This window comes from Phoca vitulina, unplaced genomic scaffold (assembly GCF_004348235.1).
Source record: "Phoca vitulina isolate PV1807 unplaced genomic scaffold, GSC_HSeal_1.0 scaffold56, whole genome shotgun sequence".
Lineage (NCBI taxonomy): Eukaryota > Metazoa > Chordata > Mammalia > Carnivora > Phocidae > Phoca > Phoca vitulina.
In genome coordinates this window covers 6,904,926-6,921,986 of record NW_022589759.1, presented here as the reverse complement: position 1 = coordinate 6,921,986, position 17,061 = coordinate 6,904,926, and the positions used below count along the sequence as shown (strand labels likewise).

At 44.5% G+C, this 17,061-nt stretch overlaps 1 protein-coding gene across 1 annotated transcript in view; it reads left to right on the top strand.

Moving 5' to 3' along the window:
• The window catches only part of BCO1 (beta-carotene oxygenase 1), a 164,696-nt gene extending 152,075 nt beyond the window's left edge, over window positions 1-12,621 (top strand). Inside the window, exons 24-27 of the mRNA XM_032389857.1 lie at window positions 2,079-2,173; window positions 3,345-3,456; window positions 5,385-5,763; window positions 12,560-12,621. Of these exons, the coding sequence (XP_032245748.1) occupies window positions 2,079-2,173; window positions 3,345-3,456; window positions 5,385-5,614 (437 nt within the window). The 3' untranslated portion in view covers window positions 5,615-5,763; window positions 12,560-12,621. The remainder of the gene's footprint in view (window positions 1-2,078; window positions 2,174-3,344; window positions 3,457-5,384; window positions 5,764-12,559) is intronic.
• Window positions 12,622-17,061: the final 4,440 nt, after the last annotated feature.

The window sequence follows — 17,061 nt, the reverse complement described above, 5'->3', positions numbered from 1 at the left end:
TAGTTCTTTTTTTTTTTTTTTTTTTAAAGATTTTATTTATTTATTTGGCAGAGAGAGTGAGAGCGCACACCAGCAGGTGGAATGGCAGGCAGAGGGAGAGGGAGAAGCAGGCTCCCCGCCAAGCAGAGAGCCCCACATGGGGCTTGATCCCAGGACTCTGGGATTACGACCGGAGCTGAAGGCAGACACTTAACTGACTGAGCACCCAGGCGCCCCTTGGTCCCAGTTCTTAAGGCATTGACTTGCATCTCCACTCACTTGCCACATCGGGCAGATGGAGGGTTAAAATGTTATGGTCTTTTTTGTATCGGGGAAGAGAATTCTTGCTTACTGTGGCAATCTTGGGCAATCCTGAAAAGTATGGCAATAGATCGATCCCTCATAATCCCTTCACCCGTGGCAACCCTTTGGAAATACCCATTGTCTCTCTGTCATGTACGGGGTGCTTGGCACATGCCAGGCCCTCTTCTAGAGCTTCCCAGACCTCACCCCAACAGTCTCATCCCGTTATCCTTGACATTAGATGAGTTCACACACATAGAGTGCTTCACCAAGGGCCTGGCCCATCGTGAGAGTCCAGCACAAGGTAGAAGTTATTAGAACAACTCTGGGAGGCAGGTGTTGGCACATGTCATTCTTGTTTTAGAACTGAGGACAGCAAAACTGAGGATAATTCCATAACTTGCCCAAAGATAGGCAGCAGAGCCAAGATCTGAACCCAGGTCTCTCAGACTCAAAAACCCTTAACCTCTGCATTTATAGTTTTACACAATGCATACCGTACCATCTGGAATATTCTGAAATGGCTTCTTCCACTGAATGAATATAGCCTGAGAATTTCTGCACATCCTGAAGATTCTTCAAGAGCATGGTTTCAATAGCCTAGGATAAATCCTATTTTACTTGACCAAGTTCCTGAGGCTAGTCATTGACAGGGTGGAGGTGGGGGATGTTGGTCCCCAGACCAGGTTTCAGGTACAGGAGCACCATGGGAAGTCTCAGACCTACTCTGGGGGCAACTGTGGGCACCTTCTTCTGATTTCTGTATGTGGGTGGTCCCTCCAGTTCACAGTCACTGTGACCTGTCTCTTGAAAATTTCATGATTATTTGTCTGTGGGCCTGGACATCTTCCCACCTCAACAGGCCATTCCCCTGCACTCCTCCCAAGCCCAGTAACCACTCATGCCCTGGGTCTTTTTCAGGAGGGCTTTGTGTGGCAGATTTTCCATGCCTGCTTCCTCTTTTCTTGGACATTATATTTTCACCAGCAGTTGGCTCTGACTGCTTGGAATATTCCATAAGGGGGGAATTTTCATTTCAGCCCTCAGACTTAGAAATTTAATTTGACACAACAGGCATATATGTATGCATGTACATGGACAAAATATTTAGTTTTTTTAATTACAAAAGTAAAAGGCATAACAAAAATTTCAGGTAATGAGAAACCTACAGTGTACAATATAAAATATAAACGATAAGGAAGTTATTACCCCAGCAATGCTTCCAAACCTTTTCTCTACATCTGTAACATAGTGGAGATAATACTATAACCAGCCTTTTACACTTTGTCTTATGATATGGACACTTTCCCATGTTATTAAAATTCTTTGTAAACATTAGTTTTACTTAGGTTATTATGTGAATTCACCAGATTTATTTAACTATTCCCGATGGACACCCCTTTCCACAGCTTCAGAAGTTTTCTTCCACACTCCCATACACGTGCATGCACATGAGTACTTTTTTTTAAAGAGCTCTAAAAAAATTGCAGTAGCCTCTGATTTTAATCATGCAATTCTTTTTGATTTCTATCTTGGATAATTAAAGATGCTTATACACTTAAAAAACTAGGTCTCTCTTTCCTTGCTCCTGAACCTTCTAATAGAGCCAGGGTAATTATCAGAGTTTCCCTCCCCCTGCCCTGTTACCAACCTTGATCTAATCCAGGGCCTGAAGCAAGTTCAGGGATCCTGGACTGGGAGCTGTTTTTGTGGACAGGATGCCCAGCCTGGCATGAAGGGTGGATGCTCCCAGCCCTCAGTGATGGCGGCTTCATTGGCCATGTCATTCTCTTCAGGCTTAGAGCTGCCTCGGATCAATTACGCTCACAACGGAAAGCCATACCGCTATGTCTTTGCTGCTGAAGTTCAGTGGAGTCCCATCCCAACCAAGGTACTGATCCCTATGTGACTTGGGCTGGCGCTCCCTACAATGATTGTATCTGCCTGCAAAGCTCAACTCTAGGTTCTTGGGCTGGGTGACCTTGATCAGAAAAGGGAGGTCCCTTTGGGGCAGAGGGCAGATCAGAGAGTGAAGTCCATTTGGGACAGAATACAATGGAAGCAATGATGGGCCATCCAAGAGAGGCAGCCCTATCTGATGGACTGAAGCACAGCAAAGAGGTCACAGCTATAGGTCATCCACTGATTTCTTTATTCAGTACATGTTTGAGCACCAACCGTGTGCTACAGCATGGTGGCAGTGAGGATAAGAAAGTGATAGGACGATCCCAGTCCCTGCCCTCAAGGAACTCACCCTTTCAAGCAGAGGGCCAAAACTTGGAGCATTTAGTTATTGTTATTTGTTACTATTTGTTGAACACTTGCTGTATCCCAGGGACTATGCTAAGTGTACAGACATCACTTGTCTTTAATATCTTCATTTTTAATAATAAATGGAATATCTTTTCTAAAAAATGGAAGCAGTGCAGAAATGTACAAAGCAAAAAATTAAGGTTCATACACACACACACACTCCCCACTAATCCCACACCCTAAGGGGAAACAGGCCTATTAGGGATTAAGAGAAATCCAGGGACTTGCGCTTTTAAAAGAACAAAAGGATCATATCCCACTTTAAATGTTTGCATTGAATACATTCATTGAACACATACAAAAATTGCAATGTAACGCCAAATGCCAGATAAATTCAAGAATTTTTTTGAACAACCATTTTTATTCCATAAGATTCAAAACATTTTATGAAAGAATACATGAAAACTCTTTTTAATGAGTGTTTCTTATGATATTTAAAGTCAAGAAGTCATCCTTAAAAGTCTGAATCATCCTAGGGTGCCTGGGTGGCTCAGTCAGGATTTTTATTTGTAAAAATTCAGTATGCAGTGTCAGCTATTGGATGGCAGGAGGACCTTTGCTTAAAGATGGAGGGGGAAGCTAGCTGCTTTCATTTCTGCTGTTATACCGACCCCAGGTAGATGTCATTTGGAGTCTACGCTGGAGGGGCTTGAACCCCTCTGTCTGTAGGCATTGATGTCATCGGTTCCCAGGGAATGAGCATGCTCTCCAACAAGTCACTCATATGTCTTTCCTCTTTGGATGTACAGATACTGAAATATGATGTTCTCACAAAGTCATCCTTAAAATGGGGACAGGAGCACTGCTGGCCAGCAGAACCCCTGTTTGTACCCACACCGGGTGCCAAGGACGAGGATGACGGTAAGACTCCAGGAAGGGGAGCCCGCTTGCTGCACTCTGTTTGTGATCACCCCTCAGAGACATTGTTTGGGGGCAGCGACCCTCCCTCTACAACCCCCACATGACAGAGCTGGTAGAAGCAGGCTTTGAAACCCAGGTCTGTCTGAGTCCAAAGCGGTGAGGTTAAGGAGTCCCTCAAAACACCCTCACTTCTGATACCAACTGCAAGTTGAGGGGTCACCAAGACCACCCTCTGTTTCGATAGAAGGACTCACAGAATACACTGAAATCTGTTCTATTCATGGTTATGGTTTGTCATAGTGAAAGGTTGCAGATTGAAAGAAAACACACTCATGGGACAGAATCCAGGAGAATTCCATTCCCGGAGCATCTGGTTGTCCCTGGAGGTCACGGCCCACCCCAACTCCTCCAACAATGCCCATGGAATGTCACCAACCAGGGAAGCTCACCCAAGCCTTCGTGTCAGAGCTTTTTAGGGGCTTGGGCATGTAGACAGGGTTGGTTGACTATGTGGTTGACCTTTAGCCTTCAGTCCCTCTGGAGGTCAAGCTGACATCTAATTCACTTTGCTAGGATAGATCATCAGGCTGGCCCCAGATAAATAAAGACATTCCTATGAGACAGGACATTACGAGGGCTTAGAGTCACCTCCCAGGAGCAAAGATCAGACCTCCTTTTGGGAGACATTAAATTGTTTACTACACAAAAGCCCACTTCCTTTCCACTTTAAAATTCATTGCGATGGCTGACAGAATTCTCAACCCCCTAAGCAGGTGTCTTCTGTACGGAGCACCTGTAAGTGCATATTTGTGGCCCACCTCTCTTTTCTAGATTTCCATTTGACCAAATGGTCTTTTCCCTCCTTGACTCTGCCTTTGCCCCAGAAATCCCTGCCCGTACTCCTGGGGATGCTAAGTAGGGCAACCAGAACCATGGGTGGGGCTGCCCCCTGAGCTGCCAACTGTTTCCCTTAGGTGAGAAGGAGTGGTTTTCTGCCTGGGCCGTGTCTTCCTACTGATCCTGCATGGCATGGCACACCAGGACCCCACGTTACCGTCACCTCTGAGGTGGGGTATTATTGGTAGCACCTCCTGCTGAAGCTGGCCCCCTACTGGGCAGGCCCAGGGCTTCCCCTACATTCTCTTGTGGGCAGGGAGTAGCAATGTCTTCATTTCACCAAAGGAGAGGCTGAGAGAATGATGCAACTTACCTAAGGCCACACACCCAGTGCCTACAGAGTTAGGATTTTAATCTAAGCCAATATGACTTCAGCTACGCTCAACCACCCTGAGACCCAGGAGACCTTGGGAGGAATCACGAGTAGTTGCTGGAAGTTTGGGGGCATTATTTCATTTAATCCTATATCCCTTGAGAATGAGTACTTAGAATATGTCCATTTTACAGAGGGAAAGGCCGGGGCTACTAACGTGCTGCCCGTGCATAAAGTGGATTGGGCTCATTTGAATGTTGTTGAGTGCAGCTAGTCTGAGTTTAGCTAAGTGCCGTATATTAGTCTAAATGCAGCATCAAAACTGATTCTCTGTAATCAGACTTTCTAAATAGTAGGCAAATAGCCTTTCTCCAATGCATGCAATACTTTACAAAATGCTTTCATTATTCACCATGCAAGAGATTCTCTGAGCAACCCTGGGAGGGCAGGGAGGATTCTCCTTACTCTGCAGATGAACGGACTAAGTTCGGAGAGGTAAAAGGACTGGCCCCGGCAGGGCTGGAACCAGGTCTTCTGATTCCTACTTCCCTGACCTTTCCCTTCTGCTCTCACAGAATCTCAAAGTCATGTTCCTTTTGTTTGGATTCCATACTTACTTCAAAGAGGACAGGGAGATATAGATGAGAAACTTATCCCTCCAGCTGCAGGAAATTCAAGTCCGCGCTTTTACAAAGTGTCTCTTTTTGTTTCCCCAAAGGGATTATCCTATCAGCCATCGTCTCTACCGATCCCCAAAGGCAGCCTTTTCTGCTTATTCTGGATGCCAAAAGTTTTACAGAATTGGCTCGTGCATCCATTGATGTAGAGATGCACCTGGATCTCCATGGGTTATTCATCCCAGACACAGACTGGGACAAGAGGAAGCAGGCCCCTTCCCAGGAAGAGCGGGACGGGGCGCCAGATTGCCTCGTGGCCCCTCAGAGCTGACTGGGTTGGGGCCTGGGCCCTGGGCCCTGGGCAGAACGGCTCCACTGGCAGGCTCCCACAGGACTCCAGGCTTGCTCCCTCTCTGAGTGAAGGGGAGGTCCTTCATTTCACTTTGCACTTATTCTTTGTGTGACTGCTTTGAGACAAAGGTATGGAAATAGTGCTTGTCAGTATCTTTTCTTTCAACTTATTTTGGCTATAAAAACCTTATTTGAAAGTGGATCAAATGTTTATTGATTAGCTCAAGCACTTCTAAGAAACCTTTTTATATTCCTCTTCCTTTATTATAATGATGGTGACCAGAAATTGTATTAAGTCACATAATCATCCTTCTTAGAATGGGCAACCACTGGCATCTCAGAGAAGAGACAAGTAAATATTTATCACTGCTCCTTCCTGCCGCCCCTTCTCTCCCTCTTTCCAGTAGACTAGCTTGTGCATCTAGGAGTTCTAACTTTCTCCACCATGCCCTGTTAGTAAATTATGTGGCCAGGAAGGCATATTGCTTTGTGGTCATTCCATGCAAGGCATGGCATAATTTAAAATAATAAAAACTTCAAAGTCTGTTCCAACCTTATTTAATTTTTGCATGGCTTCTTTCCTCTGAAGTTCTTCTATGGCAATAAAATAGAAGAGCTGGCCAGTTTGTAGCCTGTTAGATGCCCCATTGTACACCCAGTGGGATAGCAGATTCGTGTGGGCATCCCCCTTTGCACGAGGGGGTGGCGGGCTGGCCGCTGACCCAACTAACCATGGTCAGGGGGCTAGAATCCAGGATTGAGGCCCAGGCCTGGGCTGGTATGAGGAGTTCTTGCTGAGAACTGGGGCAGTGAGCCATGCCAGTGTCTGTGGTTCCCCAAATAGGTTCCCCAAGCTGAATGTGCTGCCAGGATGGGCCAGGTGTTTGCACAGAGATGAAAGGAGGTTGGTGGTGGCGATGGTGGAAGCTGGGAACAAGCCAAGAAGGGTCCCACGTGAGCACCGGGAACCCCCATGGATAGTTGAGTCTCACCTTTGTAGTCTAGTGGGTGCCTGGTTTAGCAACCCAAAGGCAGGCTGAATAATTCCAACGTACCCATGTCATAGGGTCAGGGGAGCTGGGAGTCCACCCTTATTCTGCACCTGCCTCCTGCCCTAAGTCTGGATTTCATTTGGTTACTGGTAGGGATTCAATGGCATGTCTCGAAGACAGGAAGGAATCTCTGGTGACACTGCATGGAGTACCCCAGAGGGCAGACCTCTCAAGGATGGTCTTGGCTTTTGCCCTCTGCCCACCATGAAGCCATACTTAGCTCCCACTCAAATGGAGGCTCCATCAGGTCTGGGGGTTGGGTTTTGTTTGGAGGGTGTTTTTTTGGACATTTTTATTGGAATAATTGTAGATTCATGTATAATTCTAAGAAATAATACAAAAGAGATCCTGCATGGACTTTACCTGGTTTTCCCAATAGTAGCATTATAGTACAGTATTGCAACCAGGAGGATCCTGACATTGATTCAATCCACAGATCTTTTTCAGATCTCCCAGTTTTACCTGTACACATTACTATGTGTGTTTAGCTCTATGCAATTTTATCATATGTGTAAATTCCTATATCCACCACCACAGTCAAGATATTGAATGGCATTCGTGTGGTGATTTTTTTTACCACTATACCAACTTTCTCCCACCATGACCCTCCCACCCCATCCCTAGCCCCTGGCAAGCACCATTTCTAAAATTCTGTCATTTCAAAACTGTTATATAAATGGAATCACCAGTATTAACTTTTGAGGATTGACGTTTCCTAGCAGAATTGCTTGAAGATTCATCCATGTTGTTCTGTGTTGGGTGTGTTTTTGTTCACTACTGTATCCTCAGCACCTAGAACACTGCTTGGTGCATGACAGGCTCTCAATAAATATTTGTTGAGTGAATGCATGAGTGAATTCCTTCAACAAACATGTTGTTGGTTGATAGTGTACCAACAAGAAATGGATATTTTCCTAATGATCTCTTGGGACGATGAAGAAGACAATTCACAGGGAACCCAATGACCGCACGCAAGACTCCCCATGCAGGTTCCTCTCCCTGCCATCCCTGATCCCTCCTCTCTCTCTTTCCCTGTCAGTTCCTCAAAACCCCTCTCCCGTCCCAGCATTTCCATTTCACTCTTGGCTTCTAGATCACATTAAACAAAACCTGACCCCTGGAAATGGCAGAATGAAGACCATCTCTGCTTCCTTTGGGGATCCCAGCACCTCCGGCCTTCATGAGATCAACTGGGAGGAAATGCCAGCTATGGGGGCTTAAGAAAAACGTGACTGAGGTCTGCATTCAGAGAGCAGGAGTGGAAAAGAGGCAACAAATGTGACACTCACCTACTCATTATTCTGCTTCAGACGTTTGAGAAGAGGGTGGAATTAAGAAATGCTTCCCCCACCCCCATTCTACTCAACTCCGATTGCCAAACAGTATCCAGACCCACTCACGAGAAAGGGTGCAGTTCTGCAGGGAAGAAAAATATGCCTGTGGTTTGTTTACCTTGTTTAAGATGACCGGTGAGATACCAGACTGATGAGGAAGCCTGGCACACCAAATCTTTTTTTCTCAGTTTCAAAAACACCAAAGGTCGATGACAGGATACCCGATTTATCTTGATCCTTAACACCATCGTGTTTCATTACACACAGGCCAGGGTAATTAGCTCAAAAGGCCATGGGAGCTAAGACACATGTGCCTTTCTTGAAGGCACCACAAGACGGTGCATCTTCCCCTCCGAGCCTTCCTTGTTCTGCTTCAAGTGGGTGTAACACGTGACCAGGAAGTTCTGCAGGAACAATCACTCAGATTTGTTTATTGCTTTGATAAAGCCACAGAATTTCACAAGTGCTCTGAGATGTGTCAGCTACTCGGTAAGCCCTCAAATGTTTCCTGACCCACTAACTTTTTCCTTCAAAGGTCTTTCTAATTTGATTCCAGTTCAGGAATAAGCTGGATGTATTCTTGGAAAAATCAACTCACAAAACATCCAAGTGCTTTCGAGCTACATCCCCATTACTGGTTCACACTCACTTCCTCCCAAAATTACGGAGCGTCGGGCTGACTCCATTAAGAAGGTGGCTGGTCCAGGTTAAGTACAAACACCTTTGATCACTTCTTAAGTTGTTTAAAGACTGTTTGGGTGGTGTTTAAATGGCCAAGAGAAGTCTTTCCCATGGCAAATCAGGACACGCAGACAGAAGAGTCATTCCTAGCTTCCTCATCAACAGGGATGAGACCTGTGGCCTCTACAGCTCAACTTCCTTCTAGGTGTTTGGCCCGGCCACCAGGTGCAGACAGACAGACAGACACACACACGCACACACACACACACACACACAGTCAGCTGCACCAGCTGCTGGGCCACATCAGGAAACAGTCCCTTGAGGTCAAGCACCAGCAAAGAAGCTGGGAATTTTCTTGGACAAGGCGAGCACCGTGTTGGGCAGAGTGGGGATGAGCCAGCCTTCTTTCCTCTTGGTGATCAGGAAAGGCTTCCCAGTAGCGTGTGCCTTCAGGAGCTGCCTGAGTGTTTGGAGGGAGCACCTGGCAAAGTGCTGGTCCTTACAGGCTGATAGTGTAGCTCAGGAAAAGGATTTGGGGACAGGTGTGGCTTGACTGAACAAAGCAGGTGGAGAGTGACTTCCCCAAGAAAGAGCAGTTGAAAGAGTTACAGAATTAGGCAAATTTTTTTGTGTGTCATTATAAAAATCATCTATGTTCATCATAGAGCACCTGGTTACATTAAAAAAGAAATGAGAAAGACACCCATAGTCCCACTATCAAGAGAAAACCCCTGAAATCATTCTGGTGTGGGTTTTTTTTCAGTATTTAAAATATTTTTGTGCATAGCATATATAGTAGCAATTGGTTTGTAACCTACCCACTAGTTTATAACCTGCTTCTTTCACCAAACATATAATACAGGTATTTTCTTAAAGTACTAAATTCTTCTAATGGGAGCACGTTACTTCATCTTTGGGACATGGCATGATGTACACTATCCTACTTCTGGACATTTAGGCTGTTTCCAATTTTTGACTATTATAAATAATGCCAGATGAGTAATTTTGCACACACGTTTCTAGAGCTGACCCCTCCCCCAGCTCTGTATTTAAGTGGTTATTATTGAGATTTTCTTTGGCTAGATTCCCAACTTGGTATTTTGGAGCCAAAGAGTAGAAAAACAAGGTTTGGTGTGTTCTTTTTTTTTTTTTTAAAGATTTTATTTATTTATTTGAGAGAGAGAGAATGAGAGAGAGAGAGCACATGAGAGGGGGGAGGGTCAGAGGGAGAAGCAGACTCCCTGCCGAGCAGGGAGCCCGATGCGGGACTCGATCCTGGGACTCCAGGATCATGACCTGAGCGGAAGGCAGTCGCTTAACCAACTGAGCCACCCAGGCACCCTGGTGTGTTCTTTGAAAGGTCTAGGGTTGGGTGGGAGGATGGGTTAGCCTGGTGATGGGTATTGAGGAGGGCACGTTCTGCATGGAGCACTGGGTGTTATGCACAAACAATGAATCATGGAACACTATATCTAAAACTAATGATGTAATGTATGGGGATTAACATAATAAAAAAATTAAAAAAAAAAAAAGAAAGGTGTAGGGTTTTGGCTTGATTCAGAGGAAACTGAGAAGTCATTACAGAATCCAAGAGGCTCACATGGTCAAAGTGGCTGGAGGTCACAGAAAAAGAAGGGGGTACATGGTAATATAACTTTCGTCCAAATCCTCCCTTCCTCTTCTTCCCTATTCCACCTCCTCCACATCTTTCCCCTCCGTGCAGACACGTGCTCTTTTCCAGGTATATATTCACTTCAGGCACTCATTCATCCATTCAGTGATAACCAAGACTGTGTTGGCATTTAATGGTGAGCACAGCTAGCACCTCAGCTGTCCTCAGGGAACGTGCGGCGCCCTGAAGGACACAGCACCAGGGAGACAGACCGACACCATTCAGTGGAGTGGTGATAAGAAAGGGGAACACCCCAGGGGACACCCAATGCTGTCTTGAAAACCAGGGAAGGCTGATATGGGAAGGATGGCAGCAGGGAACTAGGGGAAATGAGTGATTCCAGTGCTGAGGCCTGGAATCAGGGGAGAAGTTGGGAAATTTAGAAAACTTCAACTGAGAGGTAGAAGCTGGGCAGGAAAGGCAAGTTTCAGCCAGATCCCCAGTTTATCTGTACTCAGGTAAGAAATGGAATTGGCACTAACTAAAGAGAAATCTCCAGTGGCCTCTTCAAGGACAATCAAGGACTGATAGTCATTCTTCTTTCTATTCTATTTTTTTTAAGATTTTATTTATTTATTTAGAAAGAGGTGGGTAGGGGCAGAGGGAGAGAGAATCTCCAGCAGACTCTGCCCTCAGCACAGAGCCTGAGGCGGGGCTCAATTTCACGACCCTGAGATCATGACTGAACCGAAATCAAGAGTCGGGTGCTTAACTGACTAAGCCACCCAGGCGCCCCAATAATACTTTTTTGAGATCTAATTCACATACCATAAAATTCACCCATATAAAGTATACAATTCAATGGTTTTTAGTATATTCAGTGCGGTGTAACAATCACCACTAACTTTAGAACATTTTCATCACCCCCAAAAGAAACCCTATCCCCATTAGCAGTCTCTCCTTCTGCACCCCCACCCCCAATTCTAGACAACCACAAGTCCATTTTCTATCTCTGTGGATTTGCCTCTTCTGGATATTTCATATAAATTGAAACACACAAGGTTTGGGGTTTTTGTGACTGACTTCTTTCACATAGCATAATGTTTTCAAGGTTTGTTTATGCTTTTGCATGAATCAACACTTCATTCGTTTTGTGGCCAAATAATAGTCCCTTGTATGAACACTCCACATTTTGTCTATCCGTTCATCAGGTGATAGACATCTGGGTTGTTTCCTCTCTTTGGCCATTGTGAATAATGCTGCTACGAACATCATGTGGACATATGTTTTCATTCCTCTTAAGTATATTTCTAGGAGTGAAATTGTTTTGTCATATGATCACTCTGTGTTTAACATTTTGAGGAACTGCCAAGCTGCTTTTCAAAGTGGCTGTACCATTTTACATTCCACCAGAAATATATGAGAGTTTCCATCTGTCCACATCCTTCCTAACCTGTTATTGTCTGCTGTTTTTATATTAGCCATTCTAGATATAATGAAGTGGTATCTTGTGGTTTTCATTTGCATTTCCCTAATAACTAATGATGTTGAGCATCCTTCCATGTGCTTACTGGCCATGTGTATGTCTTCTTTGGAGAAATACCTACTCCAATCTTTTGCCACCTTTTTTTTTTTTTTAAATAGGCTCCATGTCCAGCATGGAGACCAACGGGGGCTTGAACTCACAACCCTGAGATCAAGACCTGAGCTGAGATCAAGAGTCGGATGCTTAACCAACTGAGCCACCCAGACACCCCTCCTTTGCCATTTTTAAACTGGGGTATTTGTCTTTTTATCGTTGAGTTGTAAGGGTTTTTTATATATTATAGATGTAAATCCCTTATCAAATATATGATTTGTAATATTTTCTCCCATTTTGTAGGTAGTCTTTATTTTCTTGATGGTGCCCTTTGAAGTACAAAGGTTTTAAAATTTTGATGAAGTCCAACTTATGTAATTTTTTTTATTTCTTCTACTTTTGGTGTCATATCCAAGAAACCATTACTAATCTACGGTCCCAAAGATCTACTCCTATGTTTGCTTCTATGAATATTATGGTTTAGCACTTACATTTAGGTCTATGATCCATTTTGGGTTAATTTTTGCTTACAGTGTGAGGTAGGGGTCCTCCTTCACTCTTGCATATGGATATCCAGTGGTCCCAGCATAAAAGTCACTTTTTAGGGTTGATAAATCTTCCAGGCAGGAAAAAAAAATGTATCACCTTTTCCTCCATCATTCCCTAGAAGATGTTTCCTTCAATCAGCAAGAAGAAACTGTAGGCAGCTCTTGGCTGATCCCAGCAAGGCCTTGGTTCACCAACAAGGAAACCAAGATGGAAGACTCAGTCAGTAGTGCATGGCTTCTCTGCAGTGGAAATTTAATATCTTCCTCCATCTTCATTACTGGGCCCTGGCAAAGTTCCAGGTAAGTCCAGCATATGTATGCTTAATTTGGAGTCATAAGCTCTGGTGGGATTTTCTAGCATTTTCTTTCTTTGAGTACATCCACTGTGTTCCAGGAGGGCTGTAGGTGGCTGGTCTTTCTAGAGATCCTAGCCCATCCCAGGAGGAAGGAGAGCTGGTGGGTGGCTTTGGGGCTAGTGAAAAGCATGAGTTCCCTGATTTTGTCTTCAGTCTGCCATTTGGGTTGAACAAGCTAGAGACCTTAGCCTAGTTCAGGGTTTTTTTTTTTTTTTTTTTTTTTTTTTTTAAATTTTATTATGTTAGTCACCATACAATACATCATCAGTTTTTGATGTGGTGATCCATGAGCCATTGTTTTCATATAACACCCAGTGCTCCATGCAGTACGTGCCCTTCTTAATGCCCATCACCAGGCTAACCAATCCCCCCCCGTCCTCCTCTCTAAAACCCTGTTTGTTTCTCAGAGTCCATAGTCTCTCATGGTTTACCTCTCCCTCCGATTCCTCCCCCCCTTCATTTTTCCCTTCCTTCTCCTAATGTCCTCCATGCTATTCCTTCTGTTCCACAAATAAGTGAAACCATATGATAATTGACTTTCTCTGCTTGACTTATTTCACTTAGCATAATCTCCTCCAGTCCCACCCATGTTCATCCTTTCTGATGGCTGAGTAATATTCCATTGTATATATGGACCACATCTTCTTTATCCATTCATCTGTTGAAGGGCATCTCGGCTCTTTCCACAGTTTGGCTATTGCAGACATTGCTGCTATGAACATTGGGGTGCATATGGCCCTTCTTTTCACTACATCTGTGTCTTTGGGATAAATACCCAGGAGTGCAATTGCTGGGTCATAGGGTAGCTCTATTTTTAAATTTTTGAGGAACCTCCACACTGTTTTCCAAAGTGGCTGTACCAACTTGCATTCCCACCAACAGTGGAAGAGGGTTCCCCTTTCTCCACAACCTGTCCAAAATTTGTTGTTTCTTTCCCTGTCCATTTTTGCCATTCTAACTGGTGTAAGGTGGTATCTCAATGTGGTTTTGATTTGAATTTCCCTGATGGCTAATGATGATGAATATTTTTTCATGTGTCTGTTAGCCATTTGTATGTCTTCTTCTGAGAAGTGTCTTTTCATATCTTCTGCCCATTTTTTGACTTGATTATTTGTTTTTTGGGTGTTGAGTTTGAGAAGTTCTTTATAGATCTTGGATACCAGCCCTTTATCTGTAGTGTCATTTGCAAATATCTTCTCCCATTCTGTGGGTTGCCTCTTTGTTCAGGGTTTTTAAAATTACCATGGGAATGAACATGGGAGGAACAGTGATGTCTGCATCATTTGTGGATCTTCTCTGTTAAGGGCAGGAACTGAGCCTTCTTATTCTGACAACAGTATAACAAGAGCAGATATATAATGACAACTCAAGCTCTGCCAAGCACTGTGCTTAAGCACTTCATGTGCTGGTTCTCACATAATCCTCAGAATGCCCTGAGGTAGATCCCGGGACCATTCCCATTTTATCAGTGAGAAAACTGAGTCTCAGAACAGTTAACTGACTTGAGCAATCTCACACAGATGGTTCCTGAGACTCCAAAGTCCAACTTCTTAACCACTACTTTTATTGCCTGAATCTTACTCACTTCTCCACCTTTGGTGCTTAGTACAGTGCCTGGGGCAAAGCCGATCAGTTATTTAACTTCTCTGTGCCTCTGTTTCCTCATCTGTAGAATGAGGATAGTAATAGAATGTACCTCACGGGGCTACAGTGAGGATTAAATGAATCAGTGTTCTTAAAGTCTCAGTCCTAATCTGAGTTAGCTGAGGTTATGTGGGCAATTCAGGCAGAGGATGCTACTTGTAAACCCTTGAGTGAAGGCTGGTCTTCCTCTCTCTGAGCAAGGCCTTCTTCCTGCTGTGGTGAAAGAGGAAAGGTCAGCCTCCCAGGCACCCAGAGTGGTCCAGTCCATCCCAATGGCCAAGTGGCATCAGAAATGACAAGCAGATTGTTGGCACACCCCAAATAGCCACCGCACAACAAATAATCTAATTGGGCATGGGCAGAACACGGTTGCAAGGGTTAGAGAGCAGGGCCTCTGGGTTAGTGGGTTTCAGTTCAAATAGCAGCCATCTCCTGGGGTTAATATGACAACTAAAGAGGATACTATGTTACCAAAGGCACAGGCCAACGCCCAGCACAGGATGAGTGGTCAAGAATGGGAAGTCCACGCGGCAGGGATTTTCATCAGTTTGGTTCATCACCATATCCTTGTCTGAAATAGCACTGTTTTCTATGGCTGCTGGAACAAATCACCACAGACATGGTGGTGTAAGCAACCCAGATTTATTCTTACAGTTCTGGAGGTCAGAAGTCCAAAATGAGTCTTGTAGGAATAAAATCAAGGTGCAGAAGGGCAGCTTCCCTCTGGAGGCTGCAGGGGAGAGTCTGTTTCCTTGCCTCTTCCAGCTTCCTCATCCCTTGGCTCCGGGTCTCACACCACCTCCCCCCTTGTCTCCCTGCTCAGCATCCCAACACTTTCCTCCTTCTGCAGTCAAAATCTCCTACCTCTCTCTTAATAGGACCCTTGTGATTATATTTAGGGCATACCAGATAACCCAGATTACCCTTCCTATCTGAAATCCTTAACTTTATGCCATCTGCAAAGTCCCTTTGCCATCTAGGTGACATTCAGAGGTTCCAGGGATTAGGACTTGGATATCTTTGGGGACCATTATCCAGCCTACCCCAAGCACCTAGATCTTAATGCACTCGGTAAATACCTGCTGCGTGAATGCACAAATGCCAGACATTGAGCAGTGCCACTGGCACCACCTTGGCTCGGCCCTTACAAGAGTGACCATAGCAGCACACATGGCCTCTTCGCCTTCAGGTCCTGCTCAAATCTCACCTTCAGTGTGGATTTCCTGACCCCAGTTTAACACTGCAGCTTAACTCTGCCATCACACACACTCCTGATCCCCTTTATCCCTTTTAACTTCATTTTCCCTGAAGCACTTTTGGCCTTCTAGCACACTGTAAAATTTACATGTTTATTATGGCTATTGGTATTTATCCATCTTCCTCACTGGAAACTCAAGGATTACTTTCAGGGCAAGGACTTTTCTGTTTTAGTCTCACATGTCTCCTGGGGGTCTAGAGCAGTGTTGCGCACATAGCCAGGGTTCAATACATGAGTGTCAAATGAACATAGGACCTGCATGGCCTCACCAAGGTTCTCTCAGCTGTGAGTCTGGTTCTTTATCTTTTGCGCTTGATCATGGCTTTCATAACCATGAAGGCATTGCCTGTGGTGAGGCCAAGTGATTCTAGGCAACCTATATATTATCCTGTTTATGGTCTCCACCCCGTTCCATTAACACACTGGCAATTTTGATCTCTAAAATACACATCTTATCTTATCTCCACCAAGACTTGCGAAAGTCTGGGAGGGCAATGGATGATTTGGCTTTGGATATTTACTGAAGGATAAACTTTTGAGAATTGAGATGATGCAGAGATGGGAGGGTAAGTGATCCCTGGCTGAAGTTGCTGGGGTTTGTTATATTGAGTTATAATGTTTCTAACTAGTCTGCCTGGAGGTAATGAGTTTGTGGTTTCTGTAGTTGGTCAGGCATGGGGGGCATGGTGGAGGAGCTTCAGGGTGCCCGTGAGCTTCCTGAAACTGCATATGAACTTGTGTATATATGTATGTGTGTATATGTATATATATAAGGAGAGTACAGTCCATTGCTTGAATCAGCTCCTCAACAGGAGAAGTGGAGAACTTCTGCACTGCCCCAGCTGTGAGGATTCTCTGAGTCTGTGACTCATGACATATAGCTCAAATGAACAGGCTGCACACAGCTCAGGGAGGAAAGGCATGCCCCCCTCTCACCACTCCTACCCCCTAACAAGTCCCCAAGCTATTGAGTTAAAGATGCTGAACCAGGCCCTGGTTCAAATCTCAAGTTGGCCAATCTCAGTTTTCACAAGACTCTGGGCATTTCTTGAGGTCCCAGTTGTTCTCATAGGTAGAATTGGGATTGCTCTACTTTATTTGATTTTTGTGAGAACATGAAAGTTTTTCAAGGGTACAAAATGCTGTAGAATCGCAAAGTATTAATGATAACGAAAATTGCCTTTTTTTTTTTTTTTTTGCTATGTGGCAACAGACTGCCATCCATCCATCCACCCATCCATCCCATAAATATTTGCTTCCTCACAACACACATAAAAGCTACTGTGTATGTGACAAAAGCTTTATATAAAACACTAACCCTCATTTTAAAAAATCACGAATAAACTGAGGTTCAGAGAACTCA